Genomic DNA, 16,037 nt, shown 5'->3' with positions numbered 1-16,037 from the left:
TTGATGTATTGCTTCTAATCCCCATCTTTCAATCCAAGTACAGCCTCCCCCAACCCCAACCCTGCTCTACAGCCACAACCCCAACCCCAGCCCCAGCCCCAAACTCCTAACTTAACCCTAACCCCAACCCCAACCCTACCTACAGCCCCAACCCTAACCCTAATCCTAACTACAGCTCCAAGCCTAACCCCAACCCCACCTACAGCCCCAAACCCTAACCCTACCTATAGCCCAAACCCTATCCCCAACCCTAACCCCAACCCCAACCCTGCACTCCCTAACCCCAACCCTACCTACACCCCCAACCCCAACCCTACCTACAGCTCCCAACCATAATCCTGAACCTACCTACATCCCAAACCTCAACCCTAACCCTACCTACAGCCAAATACTAACACCACTTACAACTTTCAATCCTAACCCTACCTACAGCTCCCACCCTAACCATAGTCCCTACTCTTATCTCACCTCAGCCCTCAATCCAGCCCCATACCCCATCCTAACCAGCCCAGCCCAAGCCCTTCCTATATTCCCTACCTAACCCTAGCCCTAGATGCAGCCCTCTCTACCTCTCTCCCCCTCTCCTCCTGCGTGGGGGTGGGAGTCAGAGAGGGGGTAAGTCCAGCCGTTCAGCAGATGACCACAGAGAGGAGAGGACCACACGTGAACCACCTGAATCAATTGAATCACTTGAACCATTTGAATCACTTGAACCATTTGAATCAATTGAACCATCTGAAGCCTCTCTACTCGCCCCCAGCACAGCAGACACAGGTACAGTAACAACCTCCCAAGGGGGAGTCTGGGTAGTCTGTGTTAGCTCGCTGAGCTAAAAACTAAAGCATTAAGGATATCTGATATACTTAACAGTGTGTTAAATTAATGTTGGTTTTGTTACTCTTTTAGATGACATTGACAGAACATTTGGGAAACTATGAGACACCAAACTGCAGGTATGCTGTGTGTGTGTATGTGCGCGTGTGTGTGTGTGTGTGTGTGTGTGTGTGTGTGTGTGTGTGTGTGTGTGTGTGTGTGTGTGTGTGTGTGTGTGTGTGTGTGTGTGTGTGTGTGTGAAATAACACAAATAGAATCACGTAGTACTGAAAAAAAAGTGTTAAGCAAAACAAAACATATTTTATATCTGAGATTCTTCAAAGTAGCCACCCTTTGCCTTAATGGCGGCTTTGAACAATCTTGGCATTCTCTCAACCAGCTTCACCTGGAATGCTTTTCCAACAGTCTTGAAGGAGTTCCCACATATGCTGAGCACTTGTTGGCTGCTTTTGCTTCACTCTGCGGTCCAACTCATCCCAAACCATCTCTATTGGGTTGAGGTCGGGTGATTGTTGAGGCCAGGTCATTTGATGCAGCATCTCCTTCTTGGTGAAATAGCCCTTACAGAGCTTGTGTTGGGTTATTGTACTGTTGAAAACCAAATGATAGTCCCACTAAGCTCAAACCAGATAGGATGGCGAATGCTGTGGTAGCCGTGCTGGTTAAGTGTAACTTCAATTCTAAATAAATCACTGACAGTGTCATCAGCAAAGCACCCCATACCATCACACCTCCTCCTCCATGCTTCACGTTGGGTACCACACATGCAGAGATGTTCTCGTACTCTGTGTCTCACAAAGATGCGGCTGTTGTAACCAAAAATATGGACTCATCAGGCCAAAGGACAGATTTCCACTGGTCTAATGCCCATTGCTAATTTTTTCTTGGCCCAAGCAAGTCTCTTCTTCCTACTGGTGCACTTTAGAAGTGGTTTCTTTGCAACAATTTGACCATGAAGGCCTGATTCATGCAGTCTCCTCTGAACAGTTGATGTTGAAATGTGTCTGTTACTTGAAATCTGTATTTATTTGGGCTGGTAATGAACGTATCCTCTGTAGCAGAGGTAATTCTGGGGCTTCCTTTCCTATAGTGGTCCTCGTGAGAACCAGTTTCATAGCGCTTGATGGTTTTTGCGACTGCACTTTAAGAAACTTTCAAAGTTCTTGAAATGTTCCGCATTGACTGACCGTCATGTCTTAAAGTAATGATGGACTGTCGTTTCTCTTTGCTTATTTGAGCTGTTCTTCACATAATATGGACTTGGTCTTTTACCAAATAGAGATATCTTCTGTGTACCACCCCTAACTTGTCACAACACAACTGATCCGCTCAAACACACTAAGAATGAACAGAATTCCACCCAATTAACTTTTAACAAGGCACACCTGTTAATTGAAATGCATTCCAGGTTGCATACCTCATGAAGCTGGTTGAGAGAATGCCAAGAGTGTGCAAAGCTGTCATCAAGGCAAAGGATGGCTCGTTGAAGAATCTCAAATATAAAATACATTTTGATTTGTTTAACACTTTTTTGTTTACTACATGATTCCATATGTGTTATTTCATAGTTTTGATGTCTTCACTAATATTATACAATGTAAGAAATAGCAAAAATGAGTAGGTGTGTCCAAACCTTGACTGGTTTGAGCATAGGAACACATCCCTATCCATGGCAAAATGCATATGGGGCGGCAGGGTAGCCTTGTGGTTAGAGAGTTGGACTAGTAACCAGAAGGTTGCAAGTTCAAACCCCCGAGCTGACAAGGTACAAATCTGTCGTTCTTCCCCTGAACAGGCAGTTAACCCTAGGTCGTCATTGAAAATAAGAATTTGTTATTAACTGACTAACCTAGTTAAATAAAATACAAATATAATTGCAGGAAATTAGCTTTCAAACTACAACATTTTAATCAGCTACGTTAAAAAATTTGTAGAATTACAGGAAATTAGCTTTCAAACTACAACATTTTAATCAGCTACGTTAAAAAATGTGTAGAATTACAGGAAATTGGCTTTAAAACACCAACATGTCTCTCCACCAAGATGGAGGCATCAAAACAGTTATTGACCGGGGCTTTGACCAAATTCAGCCGTGACCGCGCCCACTGCCACGCCCTGCCACACCCACTGCCACGCCCTGGACACGCCCACTGTCACGCCCTGCCACGCCCCCCTGTCACACCCTGCCACGCCCACTGCCACCCCTGCCGCGCCCACCAACTACGACACTTTTTGATCCAATATGGTGTTTGTATTGATGATGATGATGATGATAATAATATTTATTATGATCATGATGATATTGATGAGGATGATGATAATGATGATGCTATTGATTATGATGATGAGGATGATAATATTGATTATGATGATATTGATTATGATGTTGACGATGATGGTAATGATTATGATGATGAGGATGATAATATTGATTATGATGATGATATTGATTATGATGATATTTATTATGAGGATGATGATGTTGATTATGATGATAATATTGATTATGATCATGACTATATTAATGATGATGATGTGTGTGTGTCAGCAGGTTGATGTGTTCTGTGTGTCAGAGGGACTTTAAGAGTCTTCCTGCTCTTAACGGACACATGCGCTCTCACAGAGGACTCCGAGGACAGCCCGGCAGGCCACAAACATACAGGACGGTGAGACGAAACACACACACACACACACACACACACACACACACACACACACACACACACACACACACACACACACACACACACACACACACACACACACACACACACACACACACACACACACACACACACATACTATCCCTGTAATGTACATTTTTTCTCTCTCTCTCTCAGCAGAAGGGGATTCCAGGGTCTCCTGTCCCCATAGTGATGCCCGTCTCTGTGCCCGTCAGACTCCTGCCTCCCAATTTCCATGCCTGGAAGAGGAGCACCAAGAGGGGGAGGATGAGGGAAGGAGGGGATGGAAAGAAAGGAAAAAGAAAAAGAGGAGGGATCCCCATCGCCACTCTGCTCTTGTCCTGCCCCGCCAGTCCACTAGGGGTGCTGTGGTGTTCCAGAGTGTTCTGCGTTCAATTGTTCAACTGACCGAATACCCCTCCTCCCATGCTGAGGCCAGACAGGGATGGAACTGGGCTATACTGCTCTCTAACCACATGTGATGGTGACATGCTAATGTCCGGGAGCATCAATGAAGAACAAACCGTAAGAAACGCCCCTTACCCTTACCTAATCACATCCTCCTTTACTAAGTCACATTCATTCCTCCTGACAACTCTGCCCAGTTATCGGTCATTACATTGCCTCCTGCCCAGTCTCGTTCGTCCTTGCCTGACCTCCTGCCCAATCACGTGCCCGTCCCTTTATGAACTCCTGCCCAATCATAGGTCATACTAATACCTCCTGCCCGATCTCATCACCCTTGTAGCCTCCTGCCAGTCTCATTGCCCTTATGACATCTACTGATCACAGTTGTCCTGCCCACTCAATGGGTCCTTGTAACCTGCATCACATGCCCCTTTAACCTCCTACCCAGTCATCACTTGCCATTAACCTCTACACATCACCCCATTACTATCACTGCAAGTCACTAATCCCTACCTCCTGATCACGTCACCCAGTACTAAACCTCCTGCCCAATCACATTTGCCCCTTACTGACCTCCTGCCCAATCACCTTCATCCCTTACTAACCTCCTGCCCAGTCACGTCGCCCGTTACTGACCTCCTGGACCAGTCACATCGCCCCTTAGTGACCTCCTGCCCAGTCATTCACCCCTGCTTACTATCCTGCCCAGACACATGGTTTTTGGTGACCTCCTGCCCATTACATCACCTTTTACTAATCCTGGCACATGGCCATGGCCCTTGCATTACTGGCCTCCTGCACAGTCACCCCATCACTTTTACATCCTGCCCAGTCACCTTCATCCCTTACTGACCTCCTGCCCAGTCATTCGCACTGACCTCCTGCCCAGTCACGTCGCATTTAACCTCCGGACCAGTCACATCAATAGTGACATCTGCCCATCACCCTACTGACCTCCTGCCCACACATGGCCCTTGCCCCTGACCTAATGATCTTGCCCCATGCTTTATCTGCCCAGTCACCTTCGTCATAATGACCTGCCCTATTAATCATCACCTCTTGCTGACCTCATAATCACATCACCCTTTTATTAACTCCTTTAACACATGGCCCTCACTGACTTCTGAAGCAATTCACATTACACTTTTGCCTCCTGCCCAGTCACTTAAGTCATATAACCTCCTGCCCAGTCGCATTTTACCCTTATATATCCTTTATCATCATCTTGCCCTTATGACCTCCCTATATCACCCCATGCCACTCCTGCCCAGTCAATTCGTCCTTACTAACCTCCTGCCCAGTCACATTAATTTTTATACCTCTGCCCAATTACTCCTGCCCAAATACCGTTTTCATTTAACCTCCTGCCCAGTCACATCACCCCTTACTAACCTCGGACCAGTCACATCACCCCTTATAACCTCCTGACCAGTAATCACCCCACTAACATCTGCCCAGTCACATCACCCTTACTAACCTCCTGCCCACTCATCACCCCTTATAACTTTCTGCCCAGTCACTTACCCCTTACTGACCTCCTGCCCAGTCACATCGCATACTGACCTCCTGCCCAGTTTAATCACCCCTTGTGGCCTCCTGCCCAGTCATTTAATCACCCTTTACTGACCTCCTGCCCAGTCATTGCCCTAACCTCCTTACATTATCACTTTGCCCTCCTCCAGTCACATTTACATTACTGCACTGCCCTGCCCAGTCACGTCACCCCATAATAACCTCCCCTGCAATCACATCACCCATACTAATCACCCCATTTTTACTAACCTCTGCCCAATCACATCACCCCTTACTAACCTCCTGCCATTTTCGGCTTTATTACATAACCTCTGCCCAATCATCACCCTTACTAACCTCCTACATCACATTTTATTAACCTCCTGCCCAATCACATCAATTAACCTCTAACCAATCACATCTTTTACTAACCTCCTACCCAATCATCACCACTTACTATCCTGCCCATCACATCACCCCTTACTAACCTCCTCCCTGCCAATCACATCATCCCCTTATTAACCTCCTACCCAATTACATCACCACTATTAACACTCCTGCCCAATCACATCACCCCTTACTAACCTCCTACCCAATTACATTACTTTTATTAACCTCCTGCCCAATCAATCACCCTTACAACCTCCTACCCACTCACATCACCCTTACTAACCTCCTATGATCACATTACCCTTACTAACCTCCTACCCAATCACATCACCCTTACTATTTCGGACCAATCACATCCCTTAGTGACCTCCTACCCAATCACATCACCCCTACTAACCCTACCCCTCCTGCCCAAACACATCGCCCCTTAGTGACCTCCTACCCAATCACATCACCCCTTACCTGACTAACCTCCTACCTAAACACACGGCCCATACTGACTCTCCTAAGCAGTCACTTTTACTTACTAATCTGCCCAGTCGCTCCTTAATCCTTACCCTGACCCACCCAATCACGTCACTTTACTGACCTCTGCCCAATCACGTCTATTTTTATTATGCATTTTCAAACCAATCACATCACCCCTTAGTGACTCTCCTACCCATCACATCACCCCCTACTAACCTCCTGCCCAAACACATGGCCTTTACTAACCTCCTACACAATCACCCCATGCTTACCTCCTACCCAATCATATTCGTCCTTACTACTGATCTCCTACCCAATCACATCACCATTACTAACCTCATGCCCAATCACATCACCCCTTATTAACCTCCTACCCAAACACATGGCCCTTACAACCTCCTTCCACAATCACCGCACACTTGCCTCCTGCCCAATCACCTTCATCCCTTACTAACCTCCTGCCCAGTCACGTTTCACCCCTTACTAACCTCCTACCCTCACATCCCTTTTACTAAACCTCCTGCACAGTCACCCCATACTTACATCCTATATCTCTTCATCCCTTACTAACCTCCACCAATCACGCCCGTTCTATTAAACCTCCTGCCCTAAGTCACATCGCTTTTACTAAACCTCCTGCCAATCACATCGCCCTTATTAACCTCCTGCCCAATCACATCACCTTTTACTAACCTCCTGCCCAATCACATCACCCCTTACTAACCTCGGACCAATCATCACCCTTAGTGACCTCCTGCCCAATCACATCACCCCTTACTAACCTCCTGCCCATCACCTTCATCCCTTACTAACCTCCTGCCCAATCACATTGCCCTTACTAACCTCCTGCCCATTTAATTCATCTTTACTGACCTCCTGCCCATCACATATTTACTTACTAGCTTCCTGCCCATCACCATCACCCTTACTAACCTCTGCCCAATCACATCACCCCTTACAACCTCCTGCCCATTTCATCACCCTTTACTAACTCCTCGGACCAATCACATCACCCTTACTAACCTCCTGCCACTCACATCAATTACTAACTTTCTGCCCAATCACATTTACCTTACTAACCTCCTGCCCAATCACATCCTTTATGCCTCCTGCCCAGTCACATCACCCCTTACTAACCTCCCTACCCAATCACATCACCCCTTACTAACCTCCTACCCAATCACATTACCCCTTACTAACCTCCTGCCCAATCCAATCGCCCCTTACTGCACTCCCTACCCAATCACAGCCCTAATAACCCCACCAATCACCTCACCTCTGCCTAACTCCTACAATCACATCCCCCTTACTAACCTCCTGCCCAATCACATCACCCCTATAACCTCCTACCCAATCACATCACCCTTACTAACCTCCTGCCCAATCACATCACCCCTTACTAACCTCCTGCCCAATCACATCTTTACAACCTCCTACCCAATCACATCACCCCTTACTAACCTCCTACCCAATCACATCACCCCTTACTAACCTCCTACCCAATCACATCACCCCTTACTAACCTCCTGCCCAGTCACATCATCCCTTACTAACCTCCTACCCAATCACATCACCTTACTAACCTCCTACCCAATCACATCACCCCTTACTAACCTCCTACCCAATCACATCACCCCTTACTAACCTCCTACCCAATCACATCACCCCTTACTAACCTCCTACCCAATCACATCACCCCTTACTAACCTCCTACCCAATCACATCACCCCTTACTAACCTCCTACCCAATCACATCACCCCTTACTAACCTCCTACCCAATCACATCACCCCTTACTAACCTCCTACCCAATCACATCACCCCTTACTAACCTCCTACCCAATCACATCACCCCTTCCTAACCTCCTACCCAATCACATCACCCCTTACTAACCTCCTACCCAATCACATCACCCCTTACTAACCTCCTACCCAATCACATCACCCCTTACTAACCTCCTACCCAATCACATCACCCCTTACTAACCTCCTACCCAATCACATTACCCCTTACTAACCTCCTACCCAATGACCTTCATCCCTTACTAAACAACCTCCTACCCAATCACATTCATCCCAGCCTAACCTCCTGCCTAATCACATCACCTTTACTAACCTCCTACCCAATCACATCACCCCTTACTAACCTCCTACCCAATCACATCACCCCTTACTAACCTCCTACCCAATCACATCACCCCTTACTAACCTCCTACCCAATCACATCACCCCTTACTAACCTCCTACCCAATCACATCACCCCTTACTAACCTCCTACCCAATCACATCACCCCTTACTAACCTCCTACCCAATCACATCACCCCTTACTAACCTCCTACCCAATCACATCACCCCTTACTAACCTCCTGATGCCCAATTATTTTTATTACCTCTTTTTCAACCTTAATCCAATCATTACACACATCCTACCCAATTACATTCGCCCTTATTAATTCTCCCACCCAATTAATCACCATACCAACCTCCTACCCAATCACATCACCCTTACTAACCTCCTGCCCAATCACATCATTTACTAACCTCCTACCCAATCACATCACCTTTTACTAACCTCCTATTAATCACATCACTCCCTTACTAACCATCTACCCGATCAATCACCCCTTACTAACCTCCTCCTGTACCCAATCACATCACCCTTACTAACCTTACCCAATCACATCACCCTTATAACCTCCTTACCCAATCACATCACCCTTACTAACCTCCTAACCAATCACATCATTACTAACCTCCTACCTAATCACATCACCCCTTACTAACCACTACCCAATCACATCACCCCTTACTAACCTCCTACCCAATCACATCACCTTTACTAACCTCCTAAACTAATTACATTCCCATACTAACCTCCTACCCAATCACATTACCTTACTAACCTCCTACCCAATCACCATCATCCCCTTTGACCTCCTGCCTAATTACATTACTTTATTAACCTCTTCCCCTTTTATTAATCACATCACCTCTTGCCCCTAACCTCCTGCCCAATCACATCACCTTTACTAACCTCTGCCCAATTACATTACCCATATTAACTTCCTAATTAATCACATAATTTTTATTACCTCCTACCCCAATAAATACATCACCCTTTTTACTAATTCTCTTCATTTAATTACCCAATTACCTCCCATCATTTCCCCTTAGTACCTCCTACTAATTACTACTTTATTAATTTTCCATTTAATCACATATATTTTTATTTACCTCCTACCCAATTACATCACTTTTACTAACCTCCTATTTAATTACATCACTTTTTATTAATTCCTTAATTAATTACATTACTTTATATTTAATTACTGCCCATTTTAATTACATTACCTTTATTTACCCTTTAAATTAATTATTAATAATTCAGCTTTTAATTACCTATTAATTTTATTTAATTACATTATTAATAATACTTATATTTTTCATTCTTTAATTAATTACATTACTACCTTTATTAATTTTCATTTAATTACATTGTTTTTTATTAATTTTCTATTTAATTACATCACCCTTTATTAATTCTTACCCATTACATCACCCCTTACTATTTCCTTAATTACATCACCCCTTATTAACCTCCTGCCCAATTACATTACTTTATTAATTTTCATTTAATTACATTACTTTTATTCACCCCTTACTAATTACATTACTTTTATTAATTTTCCATTTAATTACATTACTTTATTAATTTTTAACTTAATTACATTACTTTATTAACCTTGCCCATTTAATTACATATTTTACTAACCTTCTTATTTAATTACATTACTTTTATTAACCTCCTGCATTTAATTACATCACCTTTTACTTTTTTCTTCATTTAATTACATCATTTTATTAATTTTCCATTTAATTACATTTTTTTATTAACCTTTCTAATTTAATTACATCACCTTTTATTAACCTCCTACCCAATCACATCACTTTTTATTTAATTCTCCTGCCCAATTACATTACCCCTTTTATTAACCTCTTGCCCAATCACATCACTTTTATTAACCTCCTACCCAATTACATTACTTTTATTAACCTTCTACCCAATACATTACCTTATTAACCTCCATTTACCAGTCACATCACCCTTCTTATAACCTGCCCAGTCATTACATTACTTTTAACCTCTGCCCATCACATCACTTTTTATTAACCTCCTACATTTAATTACATCACCCCTTATTAACCTCCCACCCAATCACATCACTTTTATTAATTCCTGCCCAATCACATCACCCCCTTATTAATTCCTCCTGCCCAATTACATCACCACTTATTAACCTCCTAATTAATTACATCCCTCACGAATTACACCTCCTACCCAATCACATCACCCCTTATTAACCTCCTACCCAATTACATTACCCCTTATTAACCTTCTAATTAATTACATCACTTTTACTAACCTCCTAACTTAATTACATCACCCTTTATTAACCTCCTACCCAATTACATTACTTTTATTAATTCTTCATTTAATTACATTACTTTTATTAACCTCCTATTTAATTACATTATTTTTATTAACCTCCATTTAATTACACTTTTACACCATTCACTATTTATTACATTTCCACCAATTCTTTTCTTTAATTACATTACTTTATTAACCCCTGCCCAATTACATCACTTTTATTAACCTCCTACCCAATCACATCACCCTTATTAACCTCCTACCCAATTACATTACTTTTATTACTGACCTTCATTACTGATCATCTTTACTACACCTCCTAATTTTCTTAATTACATCATTTTATTAACCTCCTGCATTTAATCACATCACTTTTATTTTCTCTTTTTTTAGTCATTACATTGCCCCTTACTAACCTCCTTAATTAATTACATTACTTTTATTAATTCATTTAATTAATTTTTTATCACCCTTACTAATTAAGATTACTTTTTATTTTTACATTAATTAATTACATTACTTTTATTAATTTTCTTAATTTAATTACATTATTTTTTTTAACCTAATTACATTACTTATTTTACTTCTCTTTATTAATTCTTTAATTTAATTACATTACTTTATTAATTCCTTCATTTAATTACATTACCTTTTATTAATCACATTTAATTACTTATTACTTTATTAACCTCCTATTTAATCACATCACTTTATTAACCTCCTATTTAATTACATTTTTATTAATTCTTCCTACATCACTTTATCATTTAATACATATTTTTATTAATATTCCTATCTACCTCTTTTCATAATTCATCCCTTTATTAATTTTCACTAATTACATTACTTATTAATTCCCTACTTACATTTTTATTAATTTTCTTCTATTTAATCACATATTTTTATTAACCTTCTACCTAATTCATTATTTTATTAACCTCCTACCCACATCACTTTTATTAATTACATTGCCTTATATTTACTGCATTTAATTACATTACCTTTTATTAATCCTTCATTAACTTTATACCCAATTACATTACTTATTATTAACCTCCTCCAACCAATCACATCACCCCTTACTAACCTCTTTTAATTACATCATTTCATTTATTAACCTGCCCAATTACATTACCCAATTTTTCAATTACCCCCTACTCCAGCCAATCACATTACCCCTTACTAACCTCCTACCCAATCACATCACCTTTTATTAACCTCCTACATTTAATCACATGGCCCCTTATTAACCTCCTTTAATTCACATTACTTTATTCCTCCTGCCCATTTTCACATCGCTAATTACATTTACTACCTCCTACTTTAATCATCCCTTTACCTCCTACCAATTACTTATCTTTACATTAATCATATTTAATCACATTCTTTACTAACCTCCTGCCCAATCACATCACCTTTATTAACCTCCTATTTAATTACATCACTTTTATTAACTTCCTATTTAAATACACCTTTAGTGACCTCCTATTTAATCACATCACCCCTTACTAACCTCCTACCCAAACACATTACTTTTACTAACCTCTGCCCAATCACATCACCCCTTACTGACCTCCTACCCAATCACATCACCCCTTACTAACCTCCTACCCAATCCAATCACCCCTTAGTAACCTCCTACCCAATCACATCACCCCTTACTAACCTCCTACACAATCACCCCATACTTACCTCCTACCCAATCACATCACCCTTTACTAACCTCCTAACCAATCACATCATCCCTTCTAACCTCCTACCTAATCCCCCTTAACCTCGAACCAATCACATCACCCCTTAGTAACCTCCTACCCAATCACATCATTCCTTACTAACCTCCTACCCGCTTTAAGTCTATTTTGAGTGCAGAGAAACACATCTGTGAAGCATACACAACTATGATTGGTTATTGACCTATCACTCACAGGAGGATCAACGTGGGGATTGGATTTCAGGCTGATGTCCCACCTCTTCAGGACCAAAGAAACTCTCACTCAGACATCCACAAAGCACTTGTGTTGTGGACGCCCTGGGATGGCCTGGAGAACTCATCCACCCAGCACAGAGGTACACACACACACAGCGAATGCATTAGTACACCCGCTACAATCGTGCAGTACAGTATACAGCAAGCAGTTTAGCAGTTACACCGGCAGGTCCCGGTGGCAATAAATTAATTATACCAAAAGCTTACCTTGACGTGGAAGAGTTCCAGTGTTGGATAGCCATACCCAACTAGCAAACAGAGCATCACACCATACTAACCTCCTACCCAATCACATCGCCCCTTACTAACCTCCTACCCAATCACATCGCCCCTTACTAACCTCCTACACAATCACCCCATCTTACATTTTTCATCCATTTACTAACCTCCTACCCAATTCACATCACCTCACTTACTCTTTAATTCTTCATCTTAATACTTTACTTTATCACATTAAATTAATCCTAACCCACCGCATCACCTTACTAATTCCAACCAATCACATCACCCCTAAACCTCTGCCCAATCACATCACCTTTAACTTTATCCTACCCAAACATTACGCCCTTACTAACCTCTTCACAATCACCCCATAACTTACCTCCTACCTTAATCAATTCATCGCTTACTAACCTCCTACCCAATCACATCGCCCCTTACTAACCTCCTACACAATCACCCCATACTTACATCCTACCCAATCACATCACCCCTTACTAACCTTCAACCAATCACATCACCCCTTACTAACCTCCTACCCAATCGCATCACCCCTTACTAACCTCCAACCAATCACATAACCCCTAGTAACCTCCAACCAATCACATCACCCCTAGTAACCTCCTACCCAATCACATCACCCCTTACTAACCTCCTACCCAAACACATCGCCCCTTACTAACCTCCTTCACAATCACCCCTTACTAACCTCCTACCCAATCACATCGCCCCATACTAACCTCCTACACAATCACCCCATACTTACATCCTACCCAATCACATCACCCCTTACTAACCTTCAACCAATCACATCACCCCTTACTAACCTCCAACCAATCACATCACCCCTAGTAACCTCCTACCCAATCACATCACCCCTTACTAACCTCCTACCCAAACACATCGCCCCTTACTAACCTCCTTCACAATCACCCCATACTTACATCCTACCCAATCACCTTCATCCCTTACTAACCTACCCAATCACATCACCTCTTACTAACCTCCTACCCAATCACATCACCCCTTACTAACCTCCAACCAATCAGTTTAGCAGTTACACCGGCAGGTTCCGTTGGCAATAAATTAATTATACCAAAAGCTTACCTTGACGTGGAAGAGTTCCAGTGTTGGATAGCCATACCCAACTAGCAAACAGAGCATCACACCATACTTACATCCTACCCAATCACCTTCATCCCTTACTAACCTCCTACCCAATCACATCACCCCTTACTAACCTCCTACCCAATCAGTTTAGCAGTATAAATTAATTATACCAAAAGCTTACCTTGAGTTCCAGTGTTGGATAGCCATACCCAACTAGCTAACATAGCATCCCTCTCTGTTTTAGCCAGGTGTTTGAGTAAGCTAAACTAGATAGCTGCATTTGCTAGCTAAGAAAGTGAATGAGTTAATTTGTTCTAAACTGTTCAACTATTGTCTTTCTCTCTCTTTGAGTCAACTACTCACTACATTTGATGCACTGCAATGCTAGCTAGCTGTAGCTTATGCTTTCAGTTCTAGATTCATTCTCGGATCCTTTGATTGGTTGGACAACATGTCAGTTCATGCAGCAATAGCTCTGATAGGGTGGAGGATGTCCTCTGGAAGTTGTCATAATTGCTGTGTAAGTCTATGGAAAGGGGCGAGAACCATGAGCCTCCAAGGGTTTATATTGAATTCAAAGTACACAAAGGAGGATGGAAACTAGCTGTATTCCGGCGACATCATGGTGCTACCCCCACAGAGTGCTGTTGAGGCTACTGTAGACCTTCATTGCAAAACATTGTGTTTTATTCAATTATTTGGTTGACGTGAATATATTTAGTGTAGTTTTATCTAAAAAGGATAACTGTATAAATGTTTCACAATTTTATTTTTCTGAAATTCACTGAGGATGGTCCTCTACTTCCTCCTCTGTGGAGCCTCCACTGACACACTCACACACAAACACAAACACACACACACACACACACACACACACACACACACACACACACACACACACACACACACATTCACACATTCCGTACAAAATCATGTCGACTGAATAGTGTGGTCACGTTCCCTCTCAAAAGAGATAATCTTTCTCTCTCTCTCCAGTGGAGTGTCTGTTGATGATGTCATGTTCCAGTGTGTGTCCGGGGGGCGGGACTAACTCTGAGTACGCCCTGCACAGCCTATCCGAGAGCAGAGGAGACTTCCTGGTCAGAGTTTACATTTACATCACCTCAATCAATCACATGTTGTTTGTCTCTGATGGAAAATCAGCATCAGTCACACAGAAAATAAACACTAATCACTGTGTTGTAATGTCGTGTCCTAACCTAACCTAACCTAACCTCACCTAACCTAACCTAACCTCACCTAACCTAACCTAACCTAACCTCACCTAACCTAACCTCACCTAACCTAACCTCACCTAACCTCACCTAACCTAACCTCACCTCACCTAACCTAACCTAACCTCACCTAACCTAACCTAACCTAACCTAACCTCACCTAACCTAACCTAACCTCACCTAACCTAACCTCACCTAACCTCACCTAACCTCACCTAACCTCACCTAACCTAACCTAACCTAACCTCACCTAACCTCACCTCACCTAACCTAACCTAACCTAACCTCACCTAACCTAACCTAACCTCACCTAACCTAACCTGACCTAATCTCACCTAACCTCACCTCACCTAACCTAACCTCACCTAACCTCACCTCACCTAACCTGACCTAACCTAACCTGACCTAACCTAACCTAACCTAACCTCACCTCACCTGACCTGACCTAACCTAATCTCACCTAACCTCACCTAACCTAACCTCACCTAACCTAACCTAACCTAACCTCACCTAACCTAACCTAACCTAACCTAACCTCACCTAACCTAACCTCACCTAACCTCACCTAACCTAACCTCACCTAACCTAACCTCACCTAACCTAACCTAACCTAACCTCACCTAACCTCACCTAACCTCACCTCACCTAACCTAACCTAACCTCACCTAACCTCAGCTAACCTAACCTAACCTAACCTCACCTAACCTGACCTAACCTAACCTAGCCTAACCTAACCTAATCTCACCTAACCTAACCTG

The 16,037-nt window shown here is 42.5% G+C and overlaps 1 protein-coding gene and 3 long non-coding RNA genes across 4 annotated transcripts in view; 2 read left to right on the top strand and 2 right to left on the bottom strand.

Moving 5' to 3' along the window:
- LOC118378007 (putative uncharacterized protein DDB_G0291608) overlaps window positions 1–16,037 on the top strand; it is a 38,826-nt gene that overhangs the window by 6,260 nt on the left and 16,529 nt on the right. The window contains exons 5-6 of the mRNA XM_052496237.1: window positions 12,656–12,795; window positions 15,041–15,144. Of these exons, the coding sequence (XP_052352197.1) occupies window positions 12,656–12,795; window positions 15,041–15,144 (244 nt within the window). The remainder of the gene's footprint in view (window positions 1–12,655; window positions 12,796–15,040; window positions 15,145–16,037) is intronic.
- On the top strand, window positions 618–3,484 carry LOC127915807 (uncharacterized). The gene is made up of 3 exons (XR_008092336.1): window positions 618–774; window positions 907–953; window positions 3,383–3,484. It is a non-coding gene; the product is annotated as an uncharacterized LOC127915807 (long non-coding RNA).
- Window positions 7,886–8,653, bottom strand: LOC127915808 (uncharacterized). The gene is made up of 3 exons (XR_008092337.1): window positions 8,412–8,653; window positions 8,159–8,282; window positions 7,886–8,127 (listed from the first exon to the last, which is right to left on the bottom strand). It is a non-coding gene; the product is annotated as an uncharacterized LOC127915808 (long non-coding RNA).
- LOC127915809 (uncharacterized) lies at window positions 15,288–15,624 on the bottom strand. Its single transcript, XR_008092338.1, has 3 exons — window positions 15,585–15,624; window positions 15,400–15,449; window positions 15,288–15,364 (listed from the first exon to the last, which is right to left on the bottom strand). It is a non-coding gene; the product is annotated as an uncharacterized LOC127915809 (long non-coding RNA).

The sequence above is a fragment of the Oncorhynchus keta genome, chromosome 35 (assembly GCF_023373465.1).
Source record: "Oncorhynchus keta strain PuntledgeMale-10-30-2019 chromosome 35, Oket_V2, whole genome shotgun sequence".
In the NCBI taxonomy this organism is placed as follows: domain Eukaryota; kingdom Metazoa; phylum Chordata; class Actinopteri; order Salmoniformes; family Salmonidae; genus Oncorhynchus; species Oncorhynchus keta.
The sequence above is the reverse complement of the archived record's forward strand: the minus strand, read 5'-3'. Positions and strand labels throughout refer to the sequence as shown.